The sequence below is a fragment of the Bison bison genome, unplaced genomic scaffold (assembly GCF_000754665.1).
Source record: "Bison bison bison isolate TAMUID 2011002044 unplaced genomic scaffold, Bison_UMD1.0 scf7180017864485, whole genome shotgun sequence".
Classification (NCBI taxonomy): domain Eukaryota; kingdom Metazoa; phylum Chordata; class Mammalia; order Artiodactyla; family Bovidae; genus Bison; species Bison bison.
This window is the reverse complement of record NW_011495045.1, coordinates 5,267,360-5,280,172: the sequence shown is the minus strand read 5'-3', so window position 1 is coordinate 5,280,172 and position 12,813 is coordinate 5,267,360. Positions and strand designations below refer to the sequence as shown.

Genomic DNA, 12,813 nt, shown 5'->3' with positions numbered 1-12,813 from the left:
GACCCTGCGACACCCCAGTAGATGCCCATGGTGCGTGCATGTGAGCTAAGTTGCCTCAGTCATGTCCAACTCTGGACCCTATGGATGGTAGCCCACCAGGCTCCTCTGTCCATGGGATTCTCCAGGCAAGAATGCTGGAATGGATTGCAGTGGGTTGCCGTGACCTCCTCCAGGGGATCTTCCCAACCCAGGGATTGAACCTGAGTCTCTTACATTTCCTACACTGGCAGGTGGGTTCTTTACCATGGAGGAGTCTGGTAGGCTGCAGTCCATGGGGTTGCTAAGAGTCAGACACGACTTAGTGACTTCACTTTCACTTTTCACTTTCGTGCATTGGAGAAGGAAATGGCAACCCACTCCAGTGTTCTTGCCTGCAGAATCCCAGCGATGGAGGAGCCTGGTGGGCTGCCATCTATGGGGTTGGCAAGAGTTGGACACGACTGATGTGACTTAGCAGCAGCAGCAGCAGAAGCAGCAGCACCCTCTGGGAGGCCCCAGGTACACATGGTATTTTCCTCTATTCTCCCCAAGGGACCTATGGCCATTTATTCAAGGAACCATACACTGGGGAAGGAAGAATACCCTGATATTACAAAGGCTGTGGACAGAGTGTGCAAGTTAACACTGCTACCCAAAGACTTGAAGTGTCATTAATGTTACCCATTTGAGTGGGAGCATATTGAGGCCAAGTATTAAATCGAGTTCTGTTTCAGGACTGAGGTAGGAGATAGATGGGCCTCCAGGCTGAACAGCTGGTGTTTGTCAAGCAAAGTTGTGTTTGCTTGAGGCTGTGTTCTCACCCAGACACTCCAAGCAAAAAGCTAGTGGCATAAGCTGCGCTCTGCTGGAATAAAGAGATAAGATGACCACTCAAAATCAAGGAAAAGTTCCCTGTCTGCCCATGGAAGGCTTTTTGGGGGGATCAAAAAGGGAGGGGGAGCATAATAAGTAGGTGCGTGGGAGACCACATGCACCTACAGGCATCTGTGGTAAGATCCATCTTAACAAAAAGTTGTGCATGCATCTTGGGGAAGGTCCTTGGACCTGTCAGGTATGAAAAAAGAAACAAGATAACTGCCCAAAGGTAAATGAAGACCCAGAAGGTTTATCCTATATCAGTGATTTAAATCACCTCTTTACTTCACCCCTCCTCATTAGAGAGGACTCCCGTATCTTTTCTCTCCGGGTGTGTATTTCTGCCTAACTGCTGACTTAAATAAACAAATTGCTTCTCTGTGTGTTTACCCACACTTCCGTGGTGGCTCAGCAGTAAAGAATCTGCCTGCAAGGCAGGAGATGCAGGAGATCTGGGTTGGATCCCTGGGTTGGGAAGATCCCCTGGAGGAGGAAACAGCAACCCACTCCAATACTGTTGCCTGGAGAATGCCATGGACAGAGGAGCCTGGTGATCTATAGTCCACAGGGTCACAAAGAGTCGGACACGACTGAGCGACTGAGCACGCACCCATGTGCTCTCCCACTGCTGTGTTTCTAATAATAAACTTTGTACCTGTTTTTATGTTTTTGCCTCTGTGAGAAATGTATTTTTCAATGGGTCAGGGGAACTTTGCTTTTAGCCTCTAATCCCTGGTGGACTAGTGGCTAGGATTCCTGATTTTCATCCAGGCTACCCAGGTCCAATTCCTGGGCAGAGAACTAAGATCTCTCTTCAGGACTGCTCAGTGCTGTCTCTCTGAGATAAGGACCAGCTCACAGTGGGACCCATCCAGTGGTCATTCTCCAGTTTCAAAATATATGAATTGAAAACTTATGGGGTAAGAGTTATAATAGGGAGAAGGTCAAGTGGAAGCCTTGAAAACTGCATTCTTCCCTGTCCTCTTCAAGATAGTAAACAGAAAACAATAACTTATCCAGGCAAACATGACAGAAAGTAGTGCTGCCTCCAAAGACCTAGAAAATGCCAGGATGGTATTCCCCGCCACATCTCTATATAATTCACTAGTCTGGCCCCTGCAAAAATCAGGCAGATTCTGAAGGATGAAACTGGAGGAGCACAGACTCAACCAAGTAGAAGCCTCCACTGCAGCTGCTATGCCATATGTGGCATCTTTGCTAGAGCTGGTTAACATGTCCTTGGGTACTAGTATGAAGATTTGGTGAGTACATTCCTTTTCATCTGTATCAGAAAGAGAATCAGAAACAGTCTGCCTTCATTTGGGATAGACATCAGTATATATTTATGGTCTTTCCCCAGGACTGTATTACTTTTCCTACCCTCTGTCATAATATGACATGAAGAGAGACTTCCAAGAACACTGGATTGGGTTGCCATTTCCTTCTCCAATGCATGAAAGTGAAAAGTGAAAGTGAAGTTGCTCAGTCGCGTCTGACCCTCAGCGACCCCATGGACTGCAGCCTACCAGGCTCCTCCACCCATGGGATTTTCCAGGCAAGAGTACTGGAGTGGGGTGCCATTGCCTTCTCCAAAATCACCTTGGTGATTTTGCCTTCTCCAAAATCACCATATTGTTGAAAGTGAAAGTGAAAAGTTTCTCAGTCAAGTCCCACTCTTTGTGACCCCATGACTATACAGTTCATGGAATTCTCCAGGCCAGAATACTGGAATGGGTAGCCTTTTCCTTCTCCAGGGGATCTTCCCAACCCAGGGATTGAACTCAGGTCTCCCACATTGCAGGCAGATTCTTTACCAGCTGAGACACGAGGGAAGCCCAAGAATACTGGAGTGGGTAGCCTATCCCTCCTCCAGGGGATCTTCCTGACCCAGGAATTGAACTGGGGTCTCCTGCATTGCAGACAGATTCTTTACCAACTGAGCTATCAGGGAAGCCCCAAGGTTGGAGATAAATGCTATGAAGATTCAGGGGCCTGCTACTTCATGAAAATGTGTAGGTGTTTTGTAGTCTAGGCAATGGCACAACACCTCTTTCAAGTTAAGGGTTAAATTATTTCATCTCATAATACATGAAGCATCTTGCAATCATTTGAAGAAGGAAGCCTAGCATGTGGTAGGTCCCTTTGGGCTCTAGAGGTGGCATATTTCATACCTGGGAATACTGTTCTGGTATATATACCTGTTGACATGAAAGGCAGCTGTCTTTGAGTGGGATCCAGAGCCAAAAAGGACTCTGAAGTGGTTCTAGGCTGTGATGGAAGCAGACTTCCCACTTGGGCCATATGATCCATCACACCCTATTGTTAGAGGCATCGGTGGTGAGAAAAACAATGTCATGTAGCATCCGTACAAGCTCCAGTGAGAGAATCACAATGCAAACCCTTGAGATTCTGTAGCAAGGCCATATCACCTGTAGCTGAGGGAAAAAAACCACCTTTTGCAAGGAACTCTGGCTTGCTACTAGGCAAGGAGTACCAAGAGACCATACAATCCAACTTGCTCGGTCAAAGTGAGATATTGTCAGACACACTTAGTCAAAAGATTAGGCAGGAATCAACTCATTATAAGATGGAAGAGGTATATTTAGGACCAAAGGGCATGTACAAACAGAGCAGACCGCCATGATATCTTCCTCTATTGTACCAGAGCCTATCCCTCAGCTTCTACCTACAGCTGCATAAGGGAATCCCTTATGACCAGCTGATAAAGGTAGCCTTAGGTCGCCAAGCATGGGGAGACAACTCCCAGTGGGCAGCAGCTGTACTACAGCCCCACTCAGAGGTGGTTGTGAAAGGTTTAGTGGTGAAGAGGCAACCTCCCAATGGCCAGAGCTTTGTTGATGTGCCTACTTAACCACTTGGTATGGAAAGAGAAGTTATTGGACATTAGACTAAGGCAAAGAGCTTGGTCAGCTGATCAGGAGTCTAAAAGGAGAAAGAGTGGGAGGCTGAGGACAAGGAGTTCTTGGATAGAGTGACGTGAACAGACATATGGGAGTAGGTATAAAGTATGAAAATCTACCATATGTTAAAGCCCAGCAAGAAGCCTCTAGCACAGAAGAGGCACTGACTAAGCAGGGAGACAAAACAGCTCAACCTGTGAGCAGCTGCCCCTGTGCTGATGTAATAGGCGTATACTAGAGTGGCCGTGGTGGCAGGAGGGAGGCCATGCATGGGCTCAGCAGTAGCTGTTCCCACTAGCCAAGGCTGATCGAGCTACTGCCAAATCCAACCTGCCAGAAACAGAGACTGGCCTAGCATTTGGTGGCAACTAGACCCCACTGGACTCCTTTCACCCTGAAAGGGGCAATGATTCATGTTGATAGGAAGAGATAATCCGGGCATTGGTTTGCCTCTTCCACCCCAGGGCCTTAGCATCACTATCCAAATACTTACACAGTCTTTGATCTACCAGCTCAGGATTCTAAATAAGATCTAATTAGACCAAAAAACCAAGTTTCTAGCAAAGGAGATGTGGGAGTAGGCAGGGGATTTACTAGTCGGACCACACGCTTTGCTCTCCTAAAGCTGCCAGTGTGACAGAAGGATGAACAAGCTTGTTGAAAATCCACCTGAAGCACTGACTGAGTGGCAATACTTGTGAGGAGGGGGCAACATCCTCCCAGATGCAGTGCAGACTTTGAATCATCGACCTTTGTGTCATGCAAGGGTATTCTGGGGTCTGGAAGCCAAGGGGTGTAGAAGAAAAATCGGAAGCTAACAGAGGTTGATTCATGAAGTTAAGGAAAGAAACTGTCTCCATAACATAAAAGTGCATGCTGAAGCAGTAGATGCTGCTTAGAGGCTGAAGCAAGTTATCCAGATCTAGCTAAAGATAACTTACAAAGGTGGCCTCACTAAACAGATTTTCAGAGTAGAAGAAACAGCCTTTTATTGGAAGATACCATCTAGGACTTTCATAATTTAGACAGGAGAAATCAATGTTTGGCTTCAAAGCTTCAAAGAGCAGGATGACTGGTGGGGATGTATGTGTGCATATCTGCTCAGGCTCCTCTGCCTGTGGAATTTTCTAACCAAGAATACAGGGTGGGTTCGCATTTTATACAACCCATGGATCGAACCTGACTCTCTTGCATCTCCTGCATTGGCAGGCAGATTCTTTACTACTGATGGCACCTGCTGCTGCTGCTGCTAAGTCGCTTCAGTCATGTCCGACTCTGTGCAACCCCATAGACGGCAGCCCACCAGGCTCCCCTTTCCCTGGGATTCTGCAGGCAAGAACACTGGAGTGGGTTGCCATTTCCTTCTCCAATACATGAAAGTGAAAGTGATTCATGTTGAGGTTTGACAGAAAACAGCAAAATTCTGTAAAGCAATTATCCTTCAATAAAAAATAAATAGTAATTTTAAAAAAAGCTGACACAGCCAGTGACTTTAAGTTGAAGCTAGTTTTCACCGATCATTTTGAAAATTTTAGGACCCCTAAGAAATATGCTAAATCTACTTGGCCTTTGCTGTATAAATGGGACAACAAAGCCTGGATGACAGCACAACTGTTCACAGCATGATTTACTGAATATTTTAAGCCCTTTGTTGAGACCTACTATCAGAAAAACGATTCCTTTCCAAGTATTACTGCTCCTTGACGATGCACCTAATCACCCAAGCGCTCTGATGGAGATGTACAATGAGATTATTGTGATTTTCATGCCTGGTAACACAACATCCATTCTGCAGTCCATGGATAAAGAAGTAATTTTGATGTTCAAGCTTTATTCTTTAAGAAATACATTTCTCAAGGCTATAGCTTGCAAAAGGAGGACAACCCTTGCTTCCCATCCCTGGCAGTACCCACTTGGGGAATTTGTGCTTCTTGTCTCTGCAATATTGAGGCCTGTGGGTTTAGAGGGCCTGGTACCCAGAGGAGAAATCCTTCCACCAGAAGATATACCACAAATGTTGTTGAACCAATGGCTGCCACTTGGACACCAAGGGATCCTTGTGTCCAGGAACGAGCAGGCAAGAGGAGGAGTCATTGTCTTTGTAGGAGGTACTGACCCTAATCATGAAGGTATCTCTGCTGTTATAGGCAGGGGGATATGTTTGGCACTCAGGTATCTCTTGGGTACCTGTTGGTACTCATGCGCTCCATTTTGATGGTAAATAGAAAAGTGAAATCACTCCAGACTGAGAAATTCAAGTTGACTAGGGCTTCACATTCCTCAGGGATAAGGGTCTGGGTCTTCCCACAAGGTAAGCAAGCCACTGAGGCTCCCTGAGAAGAGGGGAGGGGAACCTAGACAGGATGGAGGAGGTGAGGGGGGCTCAGTAAGTATAAGTCATGGCTCTGGGGACCAGCTGCACTGGTGGAGAGGGTAGTTCCTCCTGCTAATCTTCTTTTTAAAAATTTCTCCCAGGAGTACTTCCCTGGCAGCCCAGTGGTGAAGAATCATGCCTTCCAATGCAGGGGACATAGGTTTGATCCCTGGTTGGAGAACTAAGATCCTACATGCCATGGGCAGGTAAGCTTGCCCCTGGCAACTAGAGAGCCTGTGTGCCACAACTAGGGAAGCCTGAGTGCCGCAGTGAAGACCCAGAGCAGACGAAAAAAAAAGGTTTCTCCTGGGAGGAGAGGTCCATGAGAATCTTGGAGGAGATACTCCTGGATTAAACGAAGGTGAGGGTCAGAATAGCCAAATGGGTGGGCTTCGATAAATGCTGACATGCTGTCTTAAATGGAGTAGGTAAAAAGAGATATTCTTATCTTCATTCTTTTGATTGAAACTGAGTTTAAATTTTTTCCCCATACGATTGTTTACCAGTTAGAGTGTCTATTTTGTGAACTGTTTGCTCAGGTCTTGCTCATGGGTTTTATTGACATTTAAACATTTAGCGTTTTACTGATTTATATATACTATTTATTATAAAAAGATAGTAACTGTTAAATTTGTTAAAGTACGTTTCCCGTCTTAAGTCTGCCTTTGCATTTTGATATTTGATGACATTTTTCCACATCACTGCTTTCCTCAGGGAGAGATGATGGCAGTGCCATGGTGCCAGGGCGAGTATGTGAAGTGAGTCCAATACTGGAGGTTTAGAAGGGGTCTGCAAACCACAGGCTTCTTTGTGTCCCCTCTTGGCCAATCCAGAGAATTAGATCTGGCTCTAATTTCTTGCCTGTCATAATTCCAGAGAAGGCAATGGCAACCCACTCCAGTACTCTTGCCTGGAAAATCCCATGGACAGAAGAGCCTGGTAGGCTGCAGTCCATGGGGTTGCGAAGAGTCAGACATGACTGAGAGACTTCCCTTTCACTTTTCACTTTCATGCATTGGAGAAGGAAATGGCAACCCACTCCAGTGTTCTTGCCTGGAGAATCCCAGGGACGGGGGAGCCTGATGGGCTGCCATCTATGGGGTCGCACAGAGTCGGACACAACTGAAGTGACTTAGCAGCAGCAGCAGCAGCAGCAGCATAAATCCTTGTTGTCTAAAGCCCTTCAGCCCCCTAGGCCTTTAGTCTCTCACTGGGCCTGCAATCACACTCTTGGGCATATACTCAGAGAAAACCATAATTCAAAAGTATACATGCACCCCAATATTCACCGCAGCAGTGTTTACAGTAGCCAAGATATGGAAGCAGCCTAAACATCCATCAACAGAGGAATGGATATAAGATGTGGTACATATATGCAATGGAATATTACTCAGCCATAAAAAGAACAAAATAATGTCATTTGCAGCAACATGGATGAACGTAGAGATTGTCACACTGAGTGAACTCAGTCAGACAGGGAAAAACAAATATCATATGATATCATTTATATGTGGAATCTAAAAAAATGGTACAAATGGACTCATTTACAAAACATAAATAGAGTCACAGATGTAGAAAACCAACTTATGGTTACCAAGGTGTAAGAGGGTGGAGGGAGGGATAAATTGGGAGATTGGGATTGACATATACACACTGCTGCTGCTGCTGCTGCTAAGTCGCTTCAGTCGTGTCCGACTCTGTGTGACCCCAGAGACGGCAGCCCACCAGGCTCCCCCGTCCCTGGGATTCTCCAGGCAAGAACACTGGAGTGGGTTGCCATTTCCTTCTCCAGTGCATGAAAGTGAAAAGTGAAAGGGAAGTCGCTCAGTTGTGTCCGACTCCTAGGGACCCCATGGACTACAGCCTTCCAGGCTCCTCTGTCCATGGAATTTTCCAGGCAGGAGTACTGGAGTGGGGTGCCATTGCCTTCTCCAACATATACACACTACTATATATAAAATAGATAGCTAACAGGGACCTACAGTATGGCACAGGGAATCTACTCGGTACTCTGTAATGGCTTGTAAGGGAAAGGTCTTAAAAAAGGGTGGATATATGTATATGTATACATTCACTTTGCTGTAGTAACACAATGGAAATCAACTACACTCTAATAAAAATTAAAAAAATCTCTCATTAGGGTTCTAGTCCAAAAGGCCAGGTAGCCAGAACTGCTGACATCATGCATTGTGCCCTATTGAAGCAATGCTTCTGGGCCACCCTCCTGGGCAGAGCTCTCTGAACATGAGCTGGGCCCAAGTTAAGGCTGATTTATCACCCTTGCCACACTGCTTCGGTCTGTGGCTGTGCCAGTGCTGCTATCCCCTTGGGGCTCTGCCCAGCTGGGCTTCTCTTCCTTCCTGACTGGCACCGGGGATCTAGCCTGCCTCTTTCTTGAGCTATGTCCAGTGAGTTAGCCGCTGTGAGTTCCGCACACTTACCTAAATGCTGCTGTGCTTCCATCGATCCAGGCATAAAGGTCCTGGCAGGCTGTGCCATTGCTTTTTTGGTCCTCACGCCTCCTGAGCCCAATCCAGAAATCGCCATCAGAAGCCAGGAGGTTTTCAATGAACTTTTCTATCAGTCTCTGTTCATCTTCAGACTCAATGCTGACTAGCTGGCCCCCATTTCTCCTGCAGGCTGCTCTGGCTTCCTCAAAGTTCAGTCTTCGAGAAGCATCACGGAAGTAAATGACTTCATAACAAGGCTTCTGGGTTCCTAACCGGCAGACTGGCTGACCTGGAGAAGAAAAGAAGCCTACCTATTTTAGTGCCCCCCAACACACTCTCAGATGGTAAAGAATCTGCCTGCAATGCAGGAGACCTGGGTTCAATTCCTGGACAGGGAAGATGACCTAGAGAAGGAAATGGCTACCCACTCCAGTATTCTTACCAGGAGAATTCCATGGACAGAGGAGCCTGGCGGGCTCCAGTCTGTGGGGTCACAAAGAGTCGGACCCAATTGAGCAACTAACACTTAAAATATACCAGAGCAGAGACGCTTGGAGACATCTGAATGGAGCTGGGCAGGAATTCTGATTACTCATCAGTGGACTGTTTTAGTGTCATTTAGGCTCTCAGAGCAAATTAATACCCCTTCCAGTGCGGAGATGCAGTGATTTAGACTCTGATGGCTAAATTGTGTAGGACCTCCATGCTTTGTTTATTCCATTACAGATGATTGAAAAGCAGACATTTAAAATTAATCTCTATAAGAGCAGTGGATGAAGATTTATTGTTTCACTTAAAGGCACACAAACACTTTCATGCCATTTGGGAGTCTCAGGAGATAGTGTGGTTTAAAGTGAGTTGCCTCTGTTTGGGGTTTCCTTCGGGTAAAAGAGGCATTCTGAACTCAGGTGTGAGCTTCTCAACGCTGGAGCCCTCTGCCTAGGTTGCAGGACTGAGAATTCACCCAGTCTATGGTATAAGCAGAAGCTATGAGCATCAGATCCAAGGGGATTTCTGCTACTGGTCTTGCTTAAAGACAACAGCTAAGGTTTAGTGAACTCTTTCTGTGTGTTATGCATTACGCTAAGGGCTTTTACATTTACATACACACCATATCTCACTAAACACTCATAGTAATCCTCTGCTGTAGAAGTTGTTTATGCCTCATTTTACAGATGAGAAAACTGAGGCTCAGAGAAATTTGCTTGGCTAAGGTCACATATGGCTTCCCAGGTGGTACTAGTCATAAAGAACCTGCCTGCCAATGCAGGAGACATAAGAGACATCCCCCATGCCAACGAAAGCTCAGGTTGCACCAGAAGCCTATGTAATATGTCTCATCTGACTGACCACTGAAAGGCTGAAGACAAAGACAAATGGATGGGACTCTACTGAGGACAGATTACAAATCCTTCACCAGTACACACCACCCTAGCTTGTGTCTGGGCTCCTGAAGCCATTTCTGATCTGTTCTGTTCAGTCACTAACTCAGGTTGGACTCTTTGCAACCCCATGGACTGCAGCACGCCAGGCTTCCCTGTTCATCACCATCTCCTGAAGCATGAGTTGCTCACACTCATGTCCATCGAGTTGATGATGCCATCCAGCCATCTCATCCTCTGTCATCTCCTTCTCCTGCCTTCAATCTTTCCCAGCATCAGAGTCTTTTCCAATGAGTCAGCTCGTCGCATCACGTGGCAAAAGTATTGGAGATTCAACTTCAGCATCAGTCCTTCCAGTGAATATTCAGGGTTGATTTCCTTTAGGATGGACTGCTTTGATCTCCTTACAGTCCCAGGGACTCTCTAGAGTCTTCTCCAACACCACAATTCAAAAGCATCAATTCTTCAGTGGTCAGCCTTTCTTATGGTCCAACTCTCACACCTGTATATGACTAATGGAAAAACCATAGCTTTGACTATACGGACCTTTGTTGGCAAAGTAATGTCTGTGCTTTTCAATATATTAAGTTTGTCATAACTTTTCTTCCAAGGAGCAAGAGTCTTTTAATTTCACGATTGCAATTCTGCACCCAAAACATTAGCCTCATCGCTCCTTTGTCCAGTCAGTATGTACTGAGTGTACACATGGTGCCTGGCGCTGTGCTAGGTGCTGGGAATACAGAAACACATATGCTTCCGAGCCCACAGGAAGACACAACATGTGTTTCTGGATCCAGCTGTACAGTGAACACCAGACTTCAACAAGGAGAATCCCTTGCAATGAAGAGCCGGTTCTTGGACTCTGGATGTCAATTGCTGCCACAGAGCGAGGAGTTGAGGATTTGTGTTTGGAAAACTCTTTCCAGCTCTCATAGAATGTTCTCATTTTCCTAACTTGTTTTGCATCTGTTCAGGGAGCCAGATAGCATTCGTTATTCCCCAAACTGCCCAGAGTACCGGGCAAAAGGCCGCAGACAGTGAACTGCATTTTCAGTGCTTAAATGGGAACAGAGCCCATACAGATAATCCAGAGAGCTCTTGTGAATTCTTATTTTCAGTTTCTTCTTTCATTGCTTTTGTAACTAAATTCTTAAATAAAAAACGTTGGTTTTTCATTTTCCATCTTCTCCCTTTCTCTGCCATTTTTCTCCTGTTGCTGAATAGAGAAACTCTAGCAGGACTGCTCCATCAGAAAATTAGGAGGCCTCCTAAGAGGAACATTCTCACTGAGGAGGTATTCTGGAGACGGGAGAGAAGGCTGGGCCAGCTCAGCTTCTATGGGTCCTTAAAGGTGGCTCCAAATGAGGAAGCCGAGGAAAAACAAATGAGTCCCAGGAACCCCAAATCTGGAGGTGAATTTACTGGCAGCCTCCATTTTTCCATCGTTGGATCATCAAGGTGATCATCATAACACCCTAAACGAGTTTCCTGTATGGCCCAGCCTGGCCACACATCCCCAGTCAGCCAGTGAATGCCAGAGTGACCCAGAGCTGGAAGAAGGCCCAGGGCTCATCTGGTCCCCTTGCCTTCAGGAAGTGTCTCTCATCTCTCACTTGCAGGAAAGGGAAGGGCGGGAGGGACTTCTGTTCCTCTCCATGGAGGACAGAGCCCGGGGAATTGGTCACCCAAACAGCTGAATTCGGTTACCCTCCCATTTTGCCGCTCGGCACCCCACCCCATCCTGAAACCAACTTTAGAGTCTCTCAATCAACTTCCGAAGCATAGATAACTGAGCGGCGGTTTTCTTTCTCCTCCATCCCTCGTGGCCCATCTGTTGCCTGAAAAAGGCCATGAAGGAAACCCGAGAAGGGATATGGACATCACCCTCCCGCTGGCCCCCGCCACGACATGTGGAACAAATGCAAGAGGCAAGAAGCCAGAGCACTGTACCTCCTCTGAAGTCCAAGTCCGCGGCTGCAGTCACAGGAGGAAGGAAGCCTAGAGTCATCCCCCCGAGTAAGGCGGGGCTTGTCCCGAGCTAACTAGGCTGCTTTTTCTAAGCGCTCTTATTCCAGGCGCGGGATCCAGCCGCCCTCCCTGCTGCTGGGGCTGCTAAGTCGCGTCAGTCTACCAGGCTCCTCCATCCATGGGAGTCTCCAGGCAAGAATACTGGAGTGGGTTGCCATTTCCTTCTACAATCCATGAAAGTGAAAAGTGAAAGTGAAGTCGCTCAGTCGCGTCCGACTCTTAGCGACCCCATGGACTGTAGCCTACCAGGCTCCTCCATCCATGGGATTCTCCAGGCAAGAGTACTGGAGTGGGGTGCCATTGCCTTCTCCGCCGCCCTCCCTACCCCCCATCAGAAGAGACCAGGAGTAACAGGCTGGGTTCCCACAGCACAGCTGAGCTAGAATCGCTACTGTACGCACCCCTCACTCCCCCACCCCGTCCCCGGGGACAGGAGACCTCCTCGGTGGGCAGGACAAGCGCTGTGTGGGGGTCCCGGGCACTACTGAGACTCGCTCAATGGAGCGGACCGAGGGGCGCCTCCTGGAGCAGTTTGCTCACTGTTCCATCTAGCCTCCGTCTCCCGGTATCTGGTAACCGTGGGCGGGGAGTGGACGTCGAGCTGTCCACGACACGCAGGGAACCGACGCTGGGCTCAGCCGCCCGGCGATTGCTCCTCTAGAAGCAGCGGGAGCCGGTGGGACTGAGTCCACTGGTGGGGCGGGGGCGCCACCCCTCCGCCCTCTCCTCCGAGGGCCAGAGAAGAGGCGCCGTGGCCCTGAAGACTGTCAGCCGCACCAGGGGTGCCGTGGGTGCCGCAGCCG

The 12,813-nt window shown here is 47.5% G+C and overlaps 1 protein-coding gene across 3 annotated transcripts in view; it reads right to left on the bottom strand.

The window, feature by feature from the left end:
- Window positions 1-12,160, bottom strand: part of LAYN (layilin) — a 22,857-nt gene extending 10,697 nt beyond the window's left edge. For all 3 annotated transcript variants that reach the window (XM_010862866.1, XM_010862867.1, XM_010862868.1), the window contains exons 1-2: window positions 11,933-12,160; window positions 8,592-8,889 (exon numbers count right to left, since the gene is read on the bottom strand). In XM_010862866.1, the coding sequence (XP_010861168.1) occupies window positions 8,592-8,889; window positions 11,933-11,990 (356 nt within the window). In that variant the 5' untranslated portion in view covers window positions 11,991-12,160. The remainder of the gene's footprint in view (window positions 1-8,591; window positions 8,890-11,932) is intronic.
- Window positions 12,161-12,813: the final 653 nt, after the last annotated feature.